The following is a 23,840-nucleotide window of genomic DNA, read 5'->3' as shown; positions in this document are numbered from 1 at the left end:
TGGAGTTGCAGTATTATTTGGCAACCATAAAGAAACGAACAAAGAAAACTGTAGAGAAGCCAACCCAGAACCCTGACATCATTAAGCCACTAAACTAACTCTGGAACAGCCTACTTCCATAAGTGAGAAAAATAAATTCACTTTTAATCATATATTCTATAATTTGCAGTCAAAGTAGTCTAACTGATGCAGCCATCACTAAGAACGATGCCCCCAATTCACATACATAGTCCTTTGCTGCCATGTTTAAATAACGTGATCTTGACTCCTGGCCATAATCGACCCATGGACCCATGTCAACCTAATTTTCCCTCCTAGGAATTCAGAAGTGGAAATAACTGATGCCTGTTAGTCTCTGATGGGCACTTATAAAGCTGGAGCTGGGGAAGATAAGCAGAGAAAATCAGCTTCGAGAAAACAAGAATGATACAGATCACAATAGAGAATCAAGAGTGAAAGACAATAAAGCCCCTGAGAGATGGAGAAAGCAAACCAGGACCTGAAAAGCTTTCGATTTTCCTGTCTCAAGTCCTCTTGATTTCTGGTTATAATCCTAGCCTTTATGGTTTACATGAAAATAGGTTTCTGTTTGATCAAGACAAGCCTCCAGAATACCTTCATAAAAATGTGAACACAAAAAAATATATCCCCAAAGCTAACACATTAAAATATTTTTTGTGCCACAAGAGATTCAAATTCAGTTAATTTATTAGTCTCTTGCTCAATTATGCCAAACAAAATGCTAAGCAATTTTTATAATACATTCTATATTCATGGCCTTATTCAAGATATAAAATATTATCCCATTTTATAGATGTGGAAAGTGAAGTGAAGAGACACATAACTGGTTAAAGGACACAGACTTCCAACCAGCAGCTCAAGACTCCAAATGCTCTTTCTCAGCACAGTCCCATGAAGCCCTGAGTATCAGATATTTGATAAACAGCTACTGAAAAATGAGCTCAACTGTTCCATTTCAACCCATAATTCTAGACCTTGATGTTTCCATATACTGACCTGCTGCATACTTTTCAGTAGAAATTTCACTGGGACTAGGGATTCCAAGAGAAGTCTCTGCCTTCTCGATGACAGTTGAAATACCTTGCCCTAAAAAGAAAAATGATAACCTTTTTTGCTATTAGTCACCAAACTGAGGAAACAAACCAAAAATCAAACTTGCAGATATTTTAAAGCATTTATGGTCAGAAGACATGTTATTCTGACAATACATAATGAATCCTTGGGATTATTTCCTTATTTTAAAAAAATTGATTCATCATCACCAAAGAATCGGTTTACACTGATAATTCCTAGACTTCAATTTTCTAATGAAAAACTGCTGCAAACTCTAGTGGAAGTATACATCAGCTTATCCTTACTGATGCACCCTCAAACTATAAAGCCTCTGAATAAGCACAGAAGGAAGAATTATTACCGTCATTTGTAACACATACCTATAGCAAAATACACACAAAAAATAACTAAGCGACTGATGATCTTACCTACTGTGGCTACTGTAGCTGAGGCTGAGGACAGTAAGGACTTGCCCCAACTGCCCCAATAGCCCCATCCGGTCTGGGGTACATCTTTGGAAATAGTCTCCTAATTTCCCAGTAAGCAAAAAAACAAAAGGAAAAAGAAAATGGAAAAATTAGAGGAGAATGTATAGATACGGTATTTACTTATTAGCCCAAAGTATGGGTAAACAAATACATATTATTTGCTTAAGGAAATGTATTGCTTGACTGAAGATAAATGTTATCAGCATGTAAGCACCACATAGCAAAGGCTCAAACTACTCATAAAGGCATTTATAGAACTGAGAAAATTATATTTTATCGTTGTAAAAGAGAAAGAAATAAGTTGCAATCCTAAATTAATATTAATTCCAAATTCCTTTTAACACCAATATTTATAGATACTGTACTTTGCCTGCAGCCTGTGATACCTGAACAGGGGGAACTTCTGAAGGCTCCAGATCACTGGAAGGTTTGGCCTCTGGTCTTTTCCGAGTGGAAGCTACAGGTTCTGATTTACTCTCTGGCTTGGCATTTTGGTCAACAGACTCAGAATTCTTGGCTGGCTCACAGTTTCCATCTTCAAGGATGGGGACTGCTTCAGTTAGCACCGGAGTCTCAGAATCATCTTTATCCGACATGATTAGAACATTGCCTGGTAAAATAAAAGCCCAAGAAAAAAATTATTTATATAGACTTCTGGTATAAATCATTTGTTTACATTTTTTAGTTTGGGATTATTATAGAGTCACATGCAAGTTTAAAGAATAATACAGAGATCCCATACACTTTCACCAGTTTCTCCCAATGCTAACAACTTCCATAACTGTAGTATAATATCACAACCAGGAAACTGACATTGATGCAAGCCACCAATCTTCTTAAGATTTCACTAGTGTTACATGCACCCATTTGTGTGCATCTAGTTCCATAAAATTTTATCACATGTATAGATTTGTGTGACCATCACTGCAATCAATATATAGAACAGTTCAATCACGAGGCTCTCTTGTGCTTTCCTTTTTTAGCCATAGCTATATAAATGGAATGATACGGTATATTACCTTTTGAGATTGACTTTTTTAACTCAGCATAAGTCCCTTGAGATCCATTTAAGTTGTATGCATCAATAGTTCCTTCCTTTTTATTTCTGTGTAACATTCCATGGTATGGATATATCAAAATTTGTTTATCTATTTACCCACACATACATACATACAAACACACACACACACACACACATATCTTAGGTATGTATAAACACATTTTTATACTAATATGAACTAAGAGCAGAGTTAGACCTAATCCGTGCCATCAAAATGTTTGTAATGTATTAGAAGAGACATATTAACCACTAAGGCTGACACTATAATTGAAGTACACAAAAATGCTAAAACAACAGAAAGGAAGAAGTCCATTAGAATCATCAAAGAATATAATTCATGAACAAAGTCTTTAACATAAGCCTAGAGCAGAGGTCACAAATTGGGAATGTGGGTACCAAATCTCACCTACATATGTTTTTATTTGGCCTGCACAGTTTTTTTTAAATTAATTGCTAACATTTAAAAATCAGACTTCATATAAAACTCTAGTTTTCTAACTTCTCTCTTGTAAAAATTGAAAGATCTAGCAACACTGGGCCCACACTCAACTTGGTAACAACTAGTTCATGCCAAATAGTTACGGGGCCCTTTTAGAAGGGGCAGGTGCTCTCCAGTTCTCTACAATCTCCAGCCAAATCCACTTCACTCATTTATGTTACCTGATTAACCCCCGTAGCCATTTGAGTTTGCAGCACCTGCCTTAAAAGGTGCTTAGGATTTTGACAGATAAAGATGCCAATGAGAGAATTTAAGGGTATGGAAACAATACATGGGAACGCTCAAAGGCCTGAGGTGTGACAGTACAGAATATGGACAGTTACCAGTAGTTAATATGGCAGACAGAAGAATGATGGGGAGGCCTGAGACTAGGAAGGTAGATTAAGACAACACCATGGAGCCTATGAGTGTATGATAAATACATACATTCTCCATTCCCAAAACACAGAGAGAAAAAAAACACATACAACCACCCACTGACATACAAACCAACTTGGAAGTATTCGTTTACACACTTGCAAACATTTTTTGAGTACTTACTATGTACACAAAGGTACCTAGTACTTCTGGAGATAGACAACTAATGTAAGACACAATTTCTGCCCCACTCACTCCAAGGGCCTATTAGGAAAGACCAGACAGTTGTTGTACAATGTTCAATTAATGTTTTGTGTGTATGAATAAATATTTCTTCACTACCTTTTCCTTATGCTCTCTCCAGGTTTCAACACAGCATCATAATCACCACCACCACAAATGTTATATATAGCATACTATATGTAGTATATATTAAATACAGGTTACATAAATATAATTCATATAATTTTATATAATTCTATAAAAAACTGGAAGGACATATTAGCTATGAATATTTTAAACTAGTGTTTAAAATATTAAACACTAGTTACCTCATTTGTGCAATAAATGAAACAAAGATTCAAAGATTTAAGGAGCATCTAAAATCTGTTAGACATTCGAGCTAAGCAGGAAGAGAATTTTTTGTGGTAATGGCTGTTTATATTATCGTTACCACCCACGATCGTTATTAGAATGGCTGTACCATCCCTGTTCTCAACGGATTCGTAATCTAGCAGGAAGGCAAAAAAAGCGGAGGAGAGGAATAAATACCAGGTACGTGGAATTGCGCTATTTAATGTTTTTTTAAGTTTTCCAGCTACTCTGGTGGCGCGTGGTATTTTCATAATTGGAAAAGAAAGACTCCAACAACTGGACCATTAAAAGTAAAACTAAATGGCTGAGCCCTATTTTTAAGAAATAAAGATGCATACACTTAACACCCATATAAATACTTCTTCTCATGTACCAGATTGGAGAGCGGGACAGCTCAGCAGCTGAGAGCGGGGCTCTGGCGTCGGACCTTCTTGCTGTCCTGCACCGAGCGTGGGGGAAGGTCAGTTCACCCATCGCGTTTCAGTTTTCCCATCTGGCAAACGGGGCTATGGGCTCCTATAAAGATTCGATGACGCGATAGATGTGAGGGGCGTGGAACGGGGATCAGCACGTAACCGTTCACAGGTTAATATCTGCTATTAGTATTTGTGGTGCTGGTGGTTTGTATGCTTACGGTCGTTATTAATACGCTGCCTCTAGGCGAACAAACGTGCGCCCTCACGTCTTCCCACATCCAAAAACAGGTCCCAAACGGGAGATCGGGTGTAAACCAAGCGCTCCTAAGTTCTCTGACGCTGCCAACAACGCGAATTCCTCACACAATCGGAGCGCTTCAATACCAAAGCGCTTTCACTGCCCTGCCACCCTGCCGTGAGGTGTCCGCCGCCTCAGGCCGCCTCCTCCCGCTCCCAGATGACCTGAGCTCCCGGACAAGCCTCGCACCCCGTCTCCCTTGTCCCAGGAAGCCCCGCACCTAGCCGGCCGCCACCCTCACCACAGCCACCGCCGCCGACTCGCCGCTCCTACTGCCCCGGAAGTACTCCCTCTGCGCGGAGGCGGGCTCGCCTGCCGAGAAAACGTCCGGGTCAAGCAGCAGCTCGGGCCGGAAGGAGGTCGGTGCCAGTCCGGTGAGTGAGGGTTTGGTGGGGGGTCGCAGCGGGGGAGGTTGGGGGACGCCGAGGCGTGGGTGCGATCGGAAGTGAAGGAGGCTAGAATATCCGCCATCCTTTTGAAGGCCTGGCCCGGGGTACGGGACTTCGCGGTCCTCGAACATTTACTGAGTGCCAAATACCTTCCAGGCGCTACCGTGGGCGCCAGAGACACATCTGTGAATGAGCAGACAAGGGCCCTGCTCTCAAGTAGCTGACATTCTAGTGGGCGAAGCAGACTATAAACGAGTAAACGAACAGTATTATCTGAGATGGTAGTAAGCGCTTTAAAGAAATCTGGACAGGATAATGTGGGAGAAAGAAGTGAGGGAGTAATAAGCCTTACGAAGATCTGGAGTAGAGCATTCCAGGCAGAGAGAATAGCAAGTGCAAAGACAATACAGTGGGAACAAACTTAGCAAGGTCAAGAAAAAGAAAAAACGCCACCGTGGCTGGAGCCAAAGAGGCAAGATGAAAACGGAAGGAGATGAAACCAGGGACTTAAGCACCAAATCTTTTAAGGCCTGTGAGTCAGGACAAGGAGTTTGATTTTTATTTGGAACTCAGTGGAAAACGTTTGAAGGTTTTAAGCAGATGAGTGGCATGCTCTGGTTTATGACTTAAAGATTACTTCTGATCCTTCATCAGAAAGATGCATCTCTTCTGTTGCCCTTAAGCAGTGGGAATGCATGAAACCCGGCCTGACAGAGCTAGAAAGGCATCAAAGGTATCCTTATTGTACAGACAGGAAAAACTGAATCCCAGAAAGGTGAAGGGACTTGGCCCTTAAGAACCCAGGCCTTCCAACTCCATTTAATGCCTCCAGAATTACTATCCTAATGTCTAGATATAATAATTGTCACTTTCTAAAACCTTTCAGGTATTTTCCTTTGCTACAGATGGTGGCTCTTTAAATTTATGTGTATCAGTATCACCTGGGAGCTTGTTAAAAATGCCTATTCTAAAACACCACATGTACTCACCATCAAATTGGTTTCACTGATCATCACCTCAGTGCACATTTAGGAATAACATTGATCGGGTGTCGGGCAGATGTGGGTGGGGGAGGGGATGGGTGGATATATACATAATGCAATGCCCACTGTCTGGGGGATGGACACGTTTGAAGCTCTGACTCAAGGGGGTGGGGGGCCAAGGTAATATACGTAACCTAAACTTTTGTACTCCCACAATATGCTGAAATAAGAATTTTAAAAATGCCTATTCTAAAAAACAAATTAAAAAACACCTGTATAAGTGTATAATTTTCTGTGATTTTTCTGTTGTAATGGAAAATGCATAGAATTTTAGGCTTAAGTATGGAATCTTGATAAGCCAGTTAAATGTGTCTTAATCTTCTTAATTTAAATATGCTGCTGATAATTATAGCAGCAGTTCTCACGCTTTTTGGTCTTAGAATCGTTTTACACTTTTAAGACTTATTGAGGACTCAGAGTTTTTGTTTATGTGGGGAATATCTATCAATATTTGCCATTTTAGAAATCATCAGAATTTTCAAAGAAGTTATTCATTTTAAAATAGTAATAAACTCATTACATTAACATAAATAGCATTTCTATAAAGAATATTTTCCAAAACACATAAAAAATTGAAAATGGCATTGTTTTACATTTTTACAAATCTCTTTCATGTCTAGCTTAATAGAAGACAGCTAGATTCTCAGATCTCATGCATTCATTCTTTACAATATCATTCTCATCATGTAGCCTTTAGAAAATTGCACTGTATTTTGTGAAAATGAGAGTGGAAAGGGCAAATGTCCTAGTATTATTATGAAAATAGTTTTGGAAAAGTCTCAGGGACACCCAGGAGTCCCTGCACCACACTTTTAGAATTGCTGCATTACAATACTGTCATGACAATCAAGAATTATGGGCTTGATTTGTAAATCAGTAAAATTATGCACATGAAAAATGTAGGTGTCCAGGCCTCCCCGCTAGAGACGCCAAGTCAGTAAGTCTGAGTGGAGTCAGAATCTTCCGCTTTAACAAGCACCACAGATTAGTTTGATGTAAAGTGATTTAAAAATCACATTTTGAGAAAACCTTTATAATTTGACCAGTTAAAATTCTCCACTCTAGAGTGTTCTGCCTACTAAAATCAAAATAGGTGTGTTTCCTTATCTTCAAATCACTCCCTTAACAGTTTCCAGAGCCTGAAGAAGTTTGTAGTAGGCACCTTTCTGCCTACCAGGTTGATGAGTGTCTGAACTCAGTGTTGAGCACTTGCCACAGGCAGGGCCTCTATGCCAAGAACTGAGAAGGTTTTTAGACTGTTATTCATAAGTTTACAGTTCATTGAACAGATGGCTAACTTGGCGAAGGGAAACTGTGCTGAGGCTTAGGATAGAGTATTCTCAGTGTGCTAAGGCTGTGGTCCCCAACCCCTGGACCGTCCGGTACCGTTCGGGTCTGTGGCCTGTTAGAAACCTGCACGAATCACACTGCCTGAGCTCCGCCTCCCCCACCCACCCCCCATTCGAGGAAAAAGTGTCTTCCATGAAACCAGGCTGCACAGCAGGAGGTGAGCCTTCCCCAGTGGCTCCCTGGGCATCAGCATATGGCCTGACTGCCTGAGCTCCGCCTCTCCCCCAACCCCTACCTGTGGAAAATAATGCCAGAAAGGTTGGGGACTTCTATGTTAGCATACTGACAGAGCAAAAGAAATTCATCTGAAATTAAGAGGGTAGTGGCGAGAGTTTAGGTGAGAGAGCTTCCTGAATAAGGTGAAATCAGAGTTGGTTATTATAAAGAGGATAGAATTTCCACAGGAAGATATTGATGGGGACAGGAGCAGAAAGTTTTACGCAGAAGGAACAACTAGAACCAGAACTTTAAGGTGAAAAGTTATTTAGAGAGTGAAACAAGCATAATTGAAGCTTTGTGCCGTGGCAGGAAAGCTGGGAAGATTATAGGATTTAAGCAAAGAAAGGAATGATAATGATAATCGGCCTCCAAATGAGGAAACTAAGACCACTAGAGTACATCATAGCTAATTAGAGATACAACTAAAACCAAACTTGACTTCTAAATCCATTCATTCCTTCAGCAAGCAGTTATTATACCTACGGACACTGCTGGGCTCCTTCTTATGACTTCTGTTCTACCACCTGAATCTTCTTGGAGAATTATGGATGCCAGCCTGGAATTTTAAGCTTATCTCATGGGCAGTGGAAAATCATCAATAGATTTTAAAATTGCCTTAACTGGCTTGGATTTATCTTTAGGACCAATTCTGAGAGGGGCAGTGTTTGGATATGTCAAAGGGGTATAATTGGAGTTAAGGATACGCATTTAGAAATTAAAATAGTTTGGTACCCAGATGAGATAAAAGGACTATGACCTAGGGACAGTAGGTCTTAATTGAAGAACATCTACATGGTGGAATAATATAACAGTAACATGTATTTATAATTTACCCACGTTAGTTCATCTGGTCCTTACAACTACCCAGTGAAGTGGTTACTGTTAATAACCTTATTCAATAGATGTGAAAACTAAGGCTTTGCAAGCCCACAGGTTCACTCAGGGGTAGGATCAGGCACTCTACCTCCAGAGCCTATGCCCCTGACCACCAAACCGTGATAATCCTATAATTTTGATATCGCAAAAACTGTGTGGCTATCATTCAAGCTATGCATATGCTGGGCAAGTAGGTCTGTGGGTGAGAGTGAGGAGTTCTTTTTTAGTTATACTGAGTTTAAGATACTGGGGGATGTTTCAGACTATAGAGGAGAAAAAATGGGGTGGGGAGATCATAAATCTAAGCCTGATTAATCAGTGTTTTTGTCATTCGCATCCAGTAGCTATTCAGCAAATGCTTATGACAAAAGGATAAAAGTTGCAGGTATAACTGAAATAATCCTGGGTTTAAAGCAAACCTCCAATAAAGACAAATACAGGAGATGTTTCTCAGTATGCCAGAAAATATGTTAAAGTGTGAGCTGAGGGTGACCAAATGCCAGTTATGAGGTGTGTGATGGCTCCAAGAAACTACTGTGAGCATAAGAGCTAATTTAATTAGAAGCTTTTAAGTAAATGGCCCTCAAAATAGTGATTTCTGTTTGCATATTGCTAACTTTTTTATGTTACAGATCCCTATAATAATGCTGTGTATAAGCAGAACAACTTTATGTTTGTTCTTTGCAAAAGATAGAGTAATGCTAACAATCTGCTCTTCGTTTGATTTTTCTCCCCCTTGCCAATTCAGAATGCCACTTTGTCAATTTCTCTGCCAGGTGTAGGAACTCCTCCATTTTCCAAGTGTGACAGTGCAGGCAGAGAAGAGTGGATGAGCTGTAAATATAACCTAGAACTGTGGTCCCCAACCCCTAGGCCACAGACTGGTACTGGTCTGTGGCCTGTTAGGAACCCGGCCACACAGCAGGAGGTGAGCGGCTGTTGAGCAAACAAAGCTTCATCTGTATTTACATCTGTATTTACAGCCACTCCTCATGGCTTGGTCTGCATCACCACCTGAGCTCTGCCTCCCCTCCGACCCCCAGTCCATGGAAGTGTTATCTTCCGTGAAACCAATCCCCGCTGCCAAAAAGGTTGGAGACCACTGTCCTAGAACACATTTAATTATGGAGAATGAAGTGTTAATATTCTGATATAATTAGAGTGAAAAAAATACCATCTGGACATCAGTGCTTTTCCCCATTTGTGTTATCTCAGAATTATTTCTGCAAACAGCAGTTTCCTCAGCCAACTTAATATTGAGCCACCACAACGGAAATCAGCCATATTACTTCCTTATTTACTTATGTTGAAAATTGGAACAGAACGGAAATATTTCTTCACTCAGAAGTTGGCAGGAGCAGCAACAGGGCAATCTGTTAGGCATGACAGCTATAGGCTCTTTTCTTTCCCATTTTTAAAAATAATATAGTCGATATTCAGAATGGTTTTCTAGGGTAAAATCATTTACATTTCTGATTATTCATGATCCTAGCAAAGCTTACTTTCTGTATACCTAAAAGATGGAAAAGGAGTTGGATTAAACTTGAGAATCACATTTATCTGTTACATTCTTCTTAATGGTGAGAGAAAGGTAATAGAAAATTCTACCAAGTAACTTAAGCCACAAGCATAGTACAGCCATTTTTAACTGTTTGCAGCAGGGTGGCACTTTGATTTTCCTTTTTGAACTCTTTTTTCTTTGGCTTCCAATGTCAGCTGCTGCATTGAGAATAGCAGGCATGATATTATTATAGGAAGTCTCAAACTTGCAAGTGAATTGCATTTCTAAAATTCATAAATTTGGCTTTTTTGCATTCACAGCATAGTTGTACTTCCCTTCAGTACTTCTCATACTACCTTGGATATAATTAGCTGTTTATGCCCCTGCCCCAAGCTAGTTTGTAAATTCCTGAGCATCAGAGACAGTGTCCTAATTCACCTAACATCCCTTGCAGCACCTGCTACTTCATCTTGCACTTGTTGGGCCCTTGGCTTAGCTGAGCTGTTTTGAAGTCATTAGGCTGATTCGAATGAACAGAATGGTCATAGTTGATGCAATTTGTATCGCAAGTAGCAGAAACCCGTTCAAACTGACTTAACTAAAAGGAGACTTAGTATAAAGAAATAAGTCAAGGGTATCCCCTCCCAAGGATGATTTGTTCCCTTACTCTTATTTTCTGCTTCTGTCACTTTCTTGAACACATACCTTTGCAGTGTTTTCTCTCACAACTGCTCAACGTTATATCTCTTAGTAGTTCTGATGGGTTATATCTCTTAGTAGTTCTGATCAGAAATCCTTTGTGTTCAGCATATCCATGGTATGAGTATGAAGTGCCCAGTATTGACCAGACATATAAGGCAATTATGATACCTGTTTTTCTCCTGGCATGAAATACTGTGCCAGGCTACTTCTGCCACCTTTGGCCTAAGAGCAGTTTAAGGGTGTTCATAGTGTTTTCTTAGACCGTGTCTTGTAGGTTTCTCTAAACTTCTAGTAGAGACAAATGGCTATATCTGCACAGAACAGAAACCACAGATCTTGGCCACATGGGTAGTTTGCGTGCCACACTCCAGCGTGTGAGGAGAAGAGTCAGAGACTGATGGTGAGGACTGCCTGGGAGCCACAGCCACAGTTCAGTCGCTAGTTGTGAACTTAGTCTTTTTTTCTCCTGCCTAACCATTTCCCCGTTTGCTACGTTATTTGCATGTTCAGTGTTCGTTTTCATGGTTTTAATTTTGAATAAAATTGAATGTTTCTTTCAAAAAAAAATACAAAGTCAGGAAGTAGAATTCTGTCAGGAGCCACAGCAGCATGTATGAGTCTCTCTTTCCTTTCTCCACTTTTCTTGCTCTTCCCCTCTCTCTGTTTTACCCACCCTCCCCTCTCCATCCCTCTTGTGCTTTCTCTGAGCTTCTCCTTTTATATGGCCCAAACCTGACTGCCTCAATCCCCAGTCTGCCTACTCTTCCTCAAGTGGCCTTAACCCACAAGAGTCTCAATTCCAAATTCCAACATTAAAGATTCTCATTAGCTTAGTCAGCCAATGGATTGACTTCCTTCTAGGCCCAAGAAAATAGAGGCAGGGCTCAAAAAAGGGAACCATAGGCTAAACAGACCACAACGATGGTTCTCTACCACAAACTCAGGACACACAAAAACAATATAACATATCACGGTTGGGATCCAAGCTCAGTTTATGCTGTTCAATCTGTATTATTATAAAATATTTATTTGCAGTGAGAAAAAGAAAAATGTGAAATTTTAAAGATTAAAATTGCATAATGGTGCCCCCCTCCCCTAAGATTTTTAACACATTAACTGCCATGTGAGTTGTATTTAACTCAGGCTAGTTTTGAGCCCAGGGCCTTGTGAGGCAAAACCTGGGCAAAACTCTGCAGCTGGTTCATGAAAATCTTATTGTTGATGTTCTTATTGTTACAATTATTATTGACAATTTGATTCTAAAAACATGGATTAAATGAATAGAAGTCAATAACAAATTTTTCATTAAATTAGAAAAGATCATTTTGTTTTCGAAGTTTTTATTCTATTTTCATGATAAAACACCGTGGCCCCAAGGAAAAGAATTTTTTTCTAGTGTGGCAGTCAATGTGTTAAAGGTTGCATGGTATTCTGAGTAAAAGTGTTTTATAATGGTTTAACTCTCAGGTATATATTTTATCACAATGTCTGAAAGAATCATAAACGGTAATAATTACTAGAGCTTATTCAGTGATCACTGTTGCCAGACTCTGTGTTTTATATATATTACCTTGTCAGACTTTGCAGTAATCCGATGAGAATAGGTACTGTTATTTTCCCCATTTTAAAGATGAGAGACTGAGGCACAAAGATTAGGTCATTTATAAAAGTCACAAGGCTGGTTGGAGTTAGAGCCAGGATTCAAATCCAGGAAATCTGTCACCATGTTCTGTACTCTGAACCTCTCTGCTACTCTGTCTTTATCAGAGACCATCAATTACACTTATCCAGAGTAATCTAAATCCAGAATGGAATGTGAGTGATTAGTTCTCTCATTGGGAAAGTGTGCAGTCTGGAGCAGCGTTAAGCAAGGTTGTTGTAGAGGAAATGAGGAACTGTATTAGTGGCCCTTAGATGCCAGTCCATGGACCCACTGTCTCAGAATCACCCAGGGAGCTAATTAAAAGCCATAAATTCCAAGACCCAAACCCAGCGATTCTTACTTACTAGGCCTGGGGTGGGACCCAATAATCTATATTTTTAACAAGCTCTCAAGGTGATTGTGATACCCTGGTTGGAAACTCTGGAGTTGGTGATCTTTTATTCCCATATTATCTTCTAGTACAGAATGGTAAATGGAGACTTTAGGGGTTAGAAATCATCAATTCCTTTAGGTATGTACCTTGAAGGTCTTTTGAGATTGTTAGCATTGGCTGTTTTTGTCTCAGAGAATATAATAGGTGCTAATAAATACATGTCAGTTTGAATAATCATGATCCCTGCTATATAACATTATTCAGTTTATAAAGATCCATCATCACTTTATCAAATTTAAACTAATTGGCCGGGCGCGGTGGCTCACGCCTGTAATCCTAGCACTCTGGGAGGCCGAGGTGGGCGGATCGTTTGAGCTCAGGAGTTCGAGACCAGCCTGAGCAAGAGCGAGACCCCACCTCTACTAAAAATACAAAGAAATTATATGGACAGCTAAAAATATATATAGAAAAAATTAGCCGGGCATGGTGGTGCATGCCTGTAGTCCCAGCCACTCGGGAGGCTGAGACAGGAGGATCGCTTGAGCTCAGGAGTTTGAGGTTGCTGTGAGCTAGGCTGACGCCACGGCACTCACTCTAGCCTGGGCAACAGAGTGAGACTCTGTCTCAAAAAAAAAAAAAAAAAAAAAAAAAAATTTAAACTAATCTCCATCAATAAATTATTTATTGACCATGTGCTGCTTATGACGTATAGCAATAAAAAATATAGTCCCTGTGCTGGAGGGGCTCATAGGTGAGATAGAGTAGACTGCAGAGCAGTACAGAGAAGCATATGCCAGAGCCAAGTGAGTGATGTAGGTGGGGAAGGCTCCAGGGGGTCAGGGAGAAGCTGTCCTGTATCTACATATACTCTGGATCCGTGTGGGAGGAAGAGCCAGACCTTGGAAGGAAGCTCAGGGAAGCTGCAGGAAGGAGCTCCACAGCAGTAATGCTGTGCCAAGCCTTGTGTCTGTAAGGACACTATTTACTCTGCAGCGCTCTGTGGAGGCTGTTCATCCTCCGGAAGCTTCTGAATCTCAGAGCAGGGAGAGAGTCCATGTCCTTTATTTCCCATTTCTTCTACAGTAATTGCCTTGATCCTGGGGGGGAATGTGACCATCCGCACAGGTGATCTGTCCCACTCCTGAGCCTCTCAGTTCTTTGACCTCTTCATCTTACACTTTACTCACTTCACTCACTTCACCATCCGAATTCCCAGAGTCCATGTCCAGTTTTGCCGCTGGCCCAGCACATTCCTTCCAGAATCAGGAATCAGACCCAGCTTTCTCTGGCCACCACCTCTCATTACCACACCTTGTATGTGTTTTTTTTTTTTGAGCACCTCCTTACCCATGATCCCTCTGCTTTTTCGCTCTCCTCTGACCCTGTATCTGGAGCACTTCCCTTCCATTTTTGATTCCTGTTAATTCTTCAGGTCCTGCTACACACCTCACTTTCTCAGGGAGGCTTTCTGCAATAAGGTTAGCTACCCATGGTGAGTTCTCCTGTAACATCCTGTATTTTTCCTTGGGTAGCATTGAGCATATTTTTAGTTAGCGTCTATATCCTCTGCCAGACAGCTTTCATGAAGGCAGAGACAGTGTCTGTAGTGGTGCTTGAATATGAAAATGTATACTTCTAGTCTAAAACTTAGTGGTGGGGAAGGGTGGGAAGGAAGAAAATGGCAGGGTAAGAAATGAGGCAGTATTAGAATACACTGAAGGTGTGGGGGCTTTTTGTTTTGTTTTCGCTACAAAGAGAACAGGCGTCTAGCTCAGAGCCTTAAGCAGATGGTAGAACCTCTGGAAGTTAATGACACTGCTTTGTTTTCTTTGTCTTTATGTGTGCGGTTACTTTTATCCACAGAAGTGCTAAGAGTTTCCTTTTAAAATAAATGTATAAAAGTAAAATAATGAGTTGATTTAAAGGAAAGGCATAATAATTTGGTATATGGATATAGGAAAAAAAATCATGACAGCAGAAGGAATGAATGAAGTTTGGATAATGATGACTTGGATGAAGCCACAGTAACTCCTTATCAAAGACCTGGGCAAAGCCTGGAGCATTTTTTCAATACACTCATAGCCTATTGCCATTGAGACCCACTAGTCTAGAATAAAGGACACAATCATATCTACTAATTATTGTGTATCTTATAGTGAAACTTGGGAGCTTACAAGTCAAGCCCCTAACATAGTGCTTGACTTAATGCAGTCATTCAATAAGTATTACTTTCATTGTTTCCGCCCATAACCCACTCCTAAAAAAGAGAGACCAAGTTCTAATCTGGTCCACTACTAACTTCTAGCATAATCATTAAAGAGCAAGTCACTGTGAAGTGAATAGATTAGATCATTTCTAAAGTCCTCTTCAATGCCAAGTCTTTGTTTCCTTTAGTGTCATTTTATGAAGAAATGGAAATAAACACATGTTCAATCTATCATGCATAGCCAAAGTCTAAAGTTTTTTGTTTTACTCTAAATAGTCTATCCTTAAATTTTAAAGACTTGGAAAATTATTTATTGTCATTATTCAACTATCCTTTCAAGGCCTAATGAAAATTAAATGACATTTACATCTTATTGTAATTCAGACTTTGAGAAGTTCAATGGGAAAATACAATGATTCATCGCTTTTTATGTTCTGTGATCACACTGCCTTCATATAAGTATAAAGGAAAGTAAATGTCATTTCCAAAAGTAATTATCTTGGGTCTTTACAGGAGTAAAGCTAGGTGTTTCATCTAATATTTTATAGATGTAGAAGTTGAAATTTTTCTTTGAGAGTCAGTGGTTTTTAAAGGGGGAATCAAATTACCAGGAAGATGATCATAAACACATAGGCTCTTAGACTGGGATGTTACTTTGCTTTTTATTCATGATATTTTCCTCTTTTTTAAGATTTGTCTAACAATCTTTCTCTCTAGTTTTATATTTGCATTTCTACCAGCTAGACACTTAAGATGTTAATCCTTCCCTTAGCTAATTTTACAGACTTTGAGCGAGAGATTTGGTATGCTTACAAACTGTTACATGTGCTGTATTTTGTCTCTTGATATTGAAGAAACTATTAAAGAAAAATTCTTTTGTCTAACGTTTTTGCCCAAGAGGAAGGTTCTATAACCTCAGAAGTCAATAGCTTTATTTATGTATCTGCAGTAAGTGTAATTTTCTTTCTAATATTAAGACAAGTAAAACTACCTTAAGTGTCCCTGCATTATTTATATATCTATGTACTTGAATTACTCAAATTTTGAGCTCCATGGTTATGATTATGATGTACCAGTTGATTTACGTTATTGATACAACAGATGGTAATGGTGCAGTTTGAAATAAAAGATCATTAAGCTAAATATTTTAGCCTTCATTGGCTCCCTGTTGCATAGAATTTGTCAGAGTGAAATAGAATCATAGCATTTCAGAACTAGAAGAGTCCTTAGAGATATCTCATCCAGTCCCTCATTTGACAGATGAGAAAACAAAAGTCCAGAGAGAATGCTACTTGCCAAGATCGTACAGCTAGTTAGTAGCAAACCTAGGACCAGAATGTAAGTCGGCCATTTTCCAATTCAGTGCTTTTTTTACTGTCTCTATGTGAAATTTTTAGGTGATATTCTCTTTAATTACTCCCTGATGTCAACACCAACTATCCTAATCAATTTCATATCTGTTCATTTCTGGAACATACAGTTTCACCCCATTATAAGTCTCGGTTGGTTAAACTTTTATATCTGGCTTTCTTTTAGGTTCGTCTCCACTCACATCTTTTAATCTTGAAGACTGTACAATACACCTGGATCTACCGCTTTTTTGGAAAATTTCCCTACCAAGCAATAAGTTACCCACTGTGCTCTTACAGTATAGAAGCTTTTGAGTTCTCTAAATCTAAACAAGATTTCCTTCTGTTTTCCCATGAAGCCACATTGTTGCTTATTCATTTTAGTGGTGAGTGTTGTTGTGCCAGCTGCTTTTGTTTTGGAAGATGTGGACTTCAACCAAATGGCCCCGCTGGGAGAAAATCATAGTTCTTACAATGCTTCATTTCCCTCAAGCTTTGAACTCTCACCAAGTTCCCACTCAGGTGATGATGTCATCATAGCCAAAGAGGGAACTAGTGTTTCAATGGAGTGTCTTCTCACAGCTGGTCACTATGAAGATGTCCATTGGTACAACTCAAAAGGACAGCAACTGGATGGCAGAGGCAGAGGTAACTGTGTCAGGGTGTAATTAATCAAGGTTACTCATTTCCTGTTAGTTCTGTCTTGGTTTTTAAGATAGTCAAGAAATCTCAAAGATGAGGTGACGGGATGAATAGTTTGAAACTTTTGAAAGGCCTAGAGTATTAGACCTATCAGAAAAAGCAAACTAATTATAATTATTTAACCAGAAGAAGAAAAAAAGAATAGTTATACATTTAAAAAGTGTTTACATGACAGTGAGGTGTTTTCTTTCCTCCTGATTTGGTTTCCTTCTTCACTGAAGGTAGACTAAATCAGGGCTGTTTCATACAGCTGTGCAGGTAGTGTACTGCACAACTCCACAGGTACCATTCACCTAGACTGCTATCAAATAGTACAGTGTGGTGCCCTGTATGAAAACATCAAGAAAGGTCTTAGCTAGACTTAAGAAAATTTGTTATGAATAAAACATTTTTGCACTGAAATGAATTACTATGAATGTTAGAGGAAGTCTAGGGCATTTTTTAAAATGAGTATAAATCTATGCATAAAACTTTGATGTTAGATCTCTGAGCATTAGAAGGGCATTATGGAACTCTGTAAGCCCTTCCAGCTGATTTTTTCTGTTCTATACCTTAATTTACTTGAAAAGAGGAAAGTTTCTCTTGTATTTTTTTGTTTCTCAGTCTTAAAAATCAGACACAATGATAATGTGACCACGGTCTACATTTTGACAGATTTTTATTTAATTTTGCTATTTGTGGATCTGCGAACACATCCTAATCCAGACTACTATTTCTTTAACCAGTGTTGTGTTATAGAGAGTTTTTTCATGCGTACTTGAGTTATAATGTACCTCAAAAAGAAATCACCATGAAAAGCCAAAGGGATGAAGATTAAATTCTGAGATCCTCACAAAGTTTACTTTCAGGAAAGACTATCTTTTTTTTCCTAGAAAGATAATGTAACCTCTTGAAATATAAAGGATATTGGTTATTCATATTAGAGTGGAAAACAGAAAAGTACAAAGGTGTTATTTCCTTCAGAGGTACACGCTAAACATCTTAACCTTTTACAGACTGAGTAACTGGTCACAAGGGGATTGAAGAATTTGAGTTAGAAAGAACAGAGTATTTTTAATGAGCTTGTTCAAAATACAAACCTATTGAATCAGAATCTCCAGAGTGTTACCTGGAGTGTGTATCTTCAACATGATTTGGGGTTCCACATTTGGACCCACTGAACTAGAGTCCTGTCTCCTCTGGGTTCTAGGATATCCTGACCAAACACATCTGAGATTTGAATTATTCCATCAGTGTGATCATTTTAGACTAACTGCATAAACAAAGGCTTAGGTTAGGACAAGACCAGCCAAGTGGAATGGCAGTTTTATTTTCCTATTTTGCGTTTACTCTGAAAACCGCTAACATCTATCATCGATGCTTTCAGCAGCAGCTCTGGAAAATTGTATTAAGTTTTATGAATCTCAAGTGAGAGGAGTTTAAAGAGCATGTCAGTCTAGTATAAGGTTCATAAATCTTGAGCTATTATCAGCAAGTGAGCTAGAGAGTTTGCGGTTGTAGTGCAGCAGTTGATGAATGGAGTCTGCGTAGTTCATAGCTTGCATTCAAAGGGTATCCCTTTCATAGCTCTAAGTTAGTAGAAGAGAAGCTTATGGTATATTGGCTATATTCATAACTGCACATTTTCCTCCTTTTTGCATTAGCAAAGTGATGGCTCTTAAAAATAAATGTACCTATAGAATTTAAATAAGTTTTGATGATGATAGAAAATGGGCACAATCTAGAGTTCTCACTAATTTATGTGCTGCTAACATAATCCAGAACTATAGAATCTCAGGGATGAAAAAGATTTTGAAGATTGGGCATTTAGGTGATACTTAACAAGCAGTCACTCAGCCTCTCCTGGGATGCCACCTCCAGTCACTAGAACACACACCCACACCCCAGGTTAGCCCATCCATCCCATCTTTGAATGGCTTTCATAGTTAAAGCACAGAGTGCTCTGGGAATTTACCACGAAGGTAAGAATTATACAGGCAGAGCCAAGTTACTGAAGAATGTTGAATCAAGGTGAGTGGTCAATATGTTTTTCATCAACTTGTATACTTCTGTATACACGTTCCCTGAATGAAGATACCTTCATGTATGGAAGAGAGGCAGCATATTTTAGGTCTGAAACAGAAGCATAGCCATCTTAAGGGCAACTTTATTCTCTTTGCCAAGTTGTTTGTTTATCGTAACTTGTGAGATGTATCTTTTGGCTTGTGCTTCAGTTACTCTTGCCAAGAAATCAAGATATCATCAACAAACCTTTTGTAACAAAACAAATTAATATGTGCAAGGCATATGAGATTAGCCAGTTAGTAATTGAACAAATATATTAAATTACTAGGTTTTTTTTTAAAAAAACAACTTTTTTTCTTGTAAGTTCACTATGGAAAGTGAGCAAACAGTTAAAAGAAGAAAATAAAAATTATAACAATTTAAAATACCATTATTTTTCCAGCTACTCAGGAGGCTGAGGCAGTAGGATTGCTTGAGCCCAGGAGTTTGAAGTTGCTGTGAGCTGGGCTGACGCCACGGCACTCACTCTAACCCGGGCAACAGAGCAAGACTCTGTCTCTAAAAAAAAAAAAAAAAATTAAAAAAATAAAATAAAATACCATTATTTTAAACCATTGTTTTATATTTCTGAGATATTTTTCTAGTATCTGAAAATGTATAGAGATTGTGATGTCAACACACATACACATATAAACTTTTTTTTAAAGATTAGTCATTTAGCATTATGTAGACATACCTCTCTGACTGAAAGGCTTTTTATGCTTGGCAGTAAAAAAGAGGCTGTGGTAATTATTAGTGTCAGGAAGGAAGATCTTGATTTCCTTTTTAAGTTCCAGGCTAATTAAATTCTGACTACTCTTTTTTACATGATTGAAACAAACAGTAGAATCTAACAGATGAGTTAAGGTACTTTCATGAAGAGGCAGCTGGCATATTTAGTAATAATATTCTTTATGCTATAATTTTTTTTTCATTTGTCGGATTATCAGGTGGAAAATGGTTGGTTTCTGATAACTTCCTAAACATCACCAACGTAGCCTTTGATGACCGCGGGCTCTATACGTGTTTCGTCACCTCTCCAACTCGTGCCTCCTACTCTGTCACCCTACGTGTTATCTTCACCTCGGGAGACATGAGTGTGTATTACATGATTGTTTGCCTGATTGCCTTTACAATCACTCTCATCTTGAATGTCACACGGCTGTGTATGATGAGCAGCCATCTTCGCAAGACCGAGAAGGCCATCAACGAATTCTTTAGAACTGAAGGGGCTGAGAAACTTCAGAAGGCCTTTGAGATTGCAAAACGCATCCCCATCATCACCTCAGCCAAAACTCTGGAGCTCGCCAAAGTGACACAATTCAAGACCATGGAGTTTGCGCGTTATATTGAAGAACTGGCAAGAAGTGTTCCTCTTCCACCCCTTATTCTCAACTGTCGAGCTTTTGTGGAGGAAATGTTTGAGGCTGTGCGAGTGGATGACCCTGATGACATGGGAGAAAGAATTAAAGAGAGACCTGCTTTGAATGCTCAAGGTGGCATATATGTCATTAACCCAGAGATGGGGCGGAGTAATTCGCCAGGAGGAGATTCAGATGATGGCTCTCTGAATGAACAAGGCCAGGAGATAGCAGTTCAGGTTTCTGTCCACCTTCAGTCAGAGACCAAAAGTATTGATACAGATTCTCAAGACAGCAGTCATTTCAGCTCACCTGATGATACGGGATCTGCCGAATCTAATTCTGACTACAAAGATGGGACATATGAAAACTGTCAGCTGTAAGCTATCCCAGTACCTACAAAAACAACTCTCAGAAAAGGAACCTGTTTCTTGGAAGAAACAACATTCTTACCAAAAGATAACTGGGGTTTTCCGTTTGTTAATATTAAGCACATGAGAACATGAATTGCCAAAATCTTTGTAAAAATGCAGTGATTTTCCTATCTGGTATTTCTCCGTCAATTTCCCCCGAGCTTGAGTAAATGATGCATGTTAAGATTTAAAGGAGCCTGAGAGATAAACATGATAGGAAAAGTACTGAACTCTAAGAGTCCCATGGTTTCTCTTCTGGTCACAGATCTTCCATTGGTGAGGTCTGACACTTAGCTTGAGGCCTCAGTTTCCCCATCAGTAAGATGCAGGATTTGCATTAGAGGAGATCTGAAGTGGTTTCTAGCCCAATAACTTCTTACCCATTACCTTTAAACCACCAAAATCTTCAGCATATCTCCAAGTAAACCTTTCCCTAGACTTTTGGTCCTTTCTTTTGGAAAGAATCAAGCTTAAACTTTAGTCTGTGATCCAGATTTCCACACCAGTGCTATAACGTGCAGAGGTATGAGTGTTTTTCGATGTTTTTCCTTGTGGAATGTACAATGATACATGCTAGGTTGAATCTCTTCAATTTAGCACATCTGTATTGTTATACAGATATCAGGGAGCTAACTGCTCTTTTGTAAACTACTTTCCATGAGTAAATTAGTCCTTCCTAGGAGCATATCATGTCTTTAACTTTCTGAGACATCATTTAGTTCATTGAGGCTGGCAGTGATTTCCCAACTGATCTCCTGAAGGGAGCGATTTGTTCCTATGGAATAATGTCTCTGATGCTTTTAGAAAAAGAACAATGTCAAATCATCTGTCTCTGGCAAATCATGGATCTTGATGTTTCTGTTAATAGAATTTCTCAGGCTTTCCTTTTTTAAAAGTATTGGACTCTACAAGTGGATTCTATGTTTGGGATCCCATTCTAGGATAAAACCCAGAGCTGAATTCCTCCTTAGACCTCTGTCAACACTCTTACCCTCTGTGTTCTTAAATACGGTGCTAATGGTTGAATGCTTCCTAATCTTGTTTGTTTATATTTTGTTGTTAAGGTTTTTATTTTTGTGTATTTCAGATACATAATGCTGAACTAGGGCTGCTTTTGTGGCCTTTCTGAGAAGCGCTTACCTGAAATAAGATTAGATAATGTGAGGGTATGTCACCATATTAAAATACACACACACACACACACACACACACACACACAAATGATCTAGACATGAAGAAGGAGAAAAATGATGGAAGATGCCACGTGGTTCAACTGTGTGTAATAAACACTTAAGATGGCATTTCTTGCCTGGATGAGATAGGCTACAATGGATTTGTAAGTACTCATCAGAACAATTTTGTCAGCTACAGGAAGCTTGGTGCCATATAATTTTAAGAACTTAGCAGTGGAGCTCCATTTGGGGCTTCACATTTCTTCATTTGACTTCTGATTGAACTAGAGGCTCCTGAGGGAAATGTTCAGGGGAGGTTTTATCAGGATTTTAATTTAAGGTTTCAAACAGAGGAAGACAAGAAATTCAACGTGTGACCAGGTAGAACTTAGGCCTTTCTTTGTCCAGGCTTATCAGAAATAATGTGTCTGCTCTGGATAGCATGAATGAATCAATGTTCAGTTTTATCAGATGGCATTACAGATAAAGTGATAATGCTGCCTTTTCTCTTTCTCAGGCTGTTTCCATGGAAACCTCCAGAGCCAAACAAAAGCTAACCAATCATTTAGCCAATGCTTGCCTTGCCTCATAGACCACTATTTCTTTAAGGAAAACCGTTTTCATGTATTTGGCTATGAAAGCAAGGGCTCCTGAACATATCCTAAAGTATATAGAATACATTTTCCCTTCTCACAATGTTTCTCTTAAAAAAGTAAAAATTTTTTAAATCCCTTGTCTGAGGTCAGTCCCCTGGGCATCCCTTAGAGCTTCAGATAGTACATTTAACCCTGTCCTAACATATTAGGTTTGGGATCATCTCTTAGAAAGTCACTTGTCACATTAAAGAGAACTGTTTTACCCTACTTGTTCTCATAAGAGACATTAGTGTTTGGAACCCTAAGATAGACATATTTAATGATCAAAGTTCTGGGAAACAGAACTTTGAAAAAATATAGGAAATACTTTTTAAAATCTGAGTTTGCACAAATAATATACAATAATTACATACAGGCTACTCCATTGTATCCTGGATAAATTATTTTAGAAACATAATGGTGACCTAATTTAGTGGCCAAAGTAACTTGTTTACTTTGAATGTTCCAGTTTATGGTGCCATTGATAAGGAATTAAAGGTCAAAATTTAATTGGACTTGGTATTATTTTGTAAAGCTAGTTTTCAAGAAGAAAACCATACTTAACTAATATTTTCTGTATCTAATCAAATACTCTTCGTATATAGTTAACAGTCTCATGTGATCTTTTTGTTAAATCCTTAACCTTTTGAACTTAAACTATAAAGTCTTTTGACAATAACTATAGTGTAATTATCTTTTTGTCTCACTGGATTTTGTAGTTAGTGAAAAATGCCTTTACCCAAAAAAAAAAAAGTATTTAAAATAGTTCTGTCATCGCATTTGTAAATTTTATCCTGTATTGTGATTTAATGAACCTTACTGTCCTTATGAAATGGTAGCTTTGTGAAATACATTTACCAAAAAATCAACATTTAAACATCTTTATAGAGTCTTTACCAGTTTAAGTCAGATACACAGGTATCTTTTGAGCTGATACTCCCCTTCGAGTTCACAGGCGGCTTGATAACCACCTTTCTGCAAAGTTGCATCTGTTATGATGGTTTAATTTTTGAGTCAGGGCCAGGGAGTATTTATATTTGCTACCAACTACCTTGAT

The 23,840-nt window shown here is 38.8% G+C and overlaps 2 protein-coding genes across 2 annotated transcripts in view; one reads left to right on the top strand and one right to left on the bottom strand.

Annotated features, from left to right (window-relative positions):
- Positions 1-5,017, bottom strand: part of FAM114A2 (family with sequence similarity 114 member A2) — a 31,636-nt gene extending 26,619 nt beyond the window's left edge. Inside the window, exons 1-4 of the mRNA XM_069484329.1 lie at positions 4,976-5,017; positions 1,949-2,172; positions 1,503-1,602; positions 1,018-1,107 (exon numbers count right to left, since the gene is read on the bottom strand). Coding sequence (XP_069340430.1) covers positions 1,018-1,107; positions 1,503-1,602; positions 1,949-2,158 — 400 coding nt within the window. The 5' untranslated portion in view covers positions 2,159-2,172; positions 4,976-5,017. The remainder of the gene's footprint in view (positions 1-1,017; positions 1,108-1,502; positions 1,603-1,948; positions 2,173-4,975) is intronic.
- A 119-nt stretch (positions 5,018-5,136) lies between these two features.
- Positions 5,137-23,432, top strand: MFAP3 (microfibril associated protein 3). Its single transcript, XM_069484328.1, has 3 exons — positions 5,137-5,160; positions 16,645-17,105; positions 20,153-23,432. The coding sequence occupies exons 2-3, from the start codon at positions 16,811-16,813 to the stop codon at positions 20,944-20,946; spliced, it is 1,089 nt and encodes a 362-aa protein (XP_069340429.1). The 5' UTR covers positions 5,137-5,160; positions 16,645-16,810; the 3' UTR covers positions 20,947-23,432.
- Positions 23,433-23,840: the final 408 nt, after the last annotated feature.

The sequence above is a fragment of the Eulemur rufifrons genome, chromosome 10, assembly GCF_041146395.1.
Source record: "Eulemur rufifrons isolate Redbay chromosome 10, OSU_ERuf_1, whole genome shotgun sequence".
NCBI classification, from domain to species: domain Eukaryota; kingdom Metazoa; phylum Chordata; class Mammalia; order Primates; family Lemuridae; genus Eulemur; species Eulemur rufifrons.
Note: the sequence above shows the minus strand (reverse complement) of the source record. Positions and strands in the feature narration are given on the sequence as shown.

Coding starts and splice junctions, on each gene's coding strand:
- MFAP3 (XM_069484328.1), top strand. CDS start 16,811: ATGAAGCCACATTGTTGCTTATTCATTTTAGTGGTGAGTGTTGTTGTG. Junction 17,106..20,152: donor ACTGGATGGCAGAGGCAGAG/GTAACTGTGTCA, acceptor TCGGATTATCAG/GTGGAAAATGGTTGGTTTCT.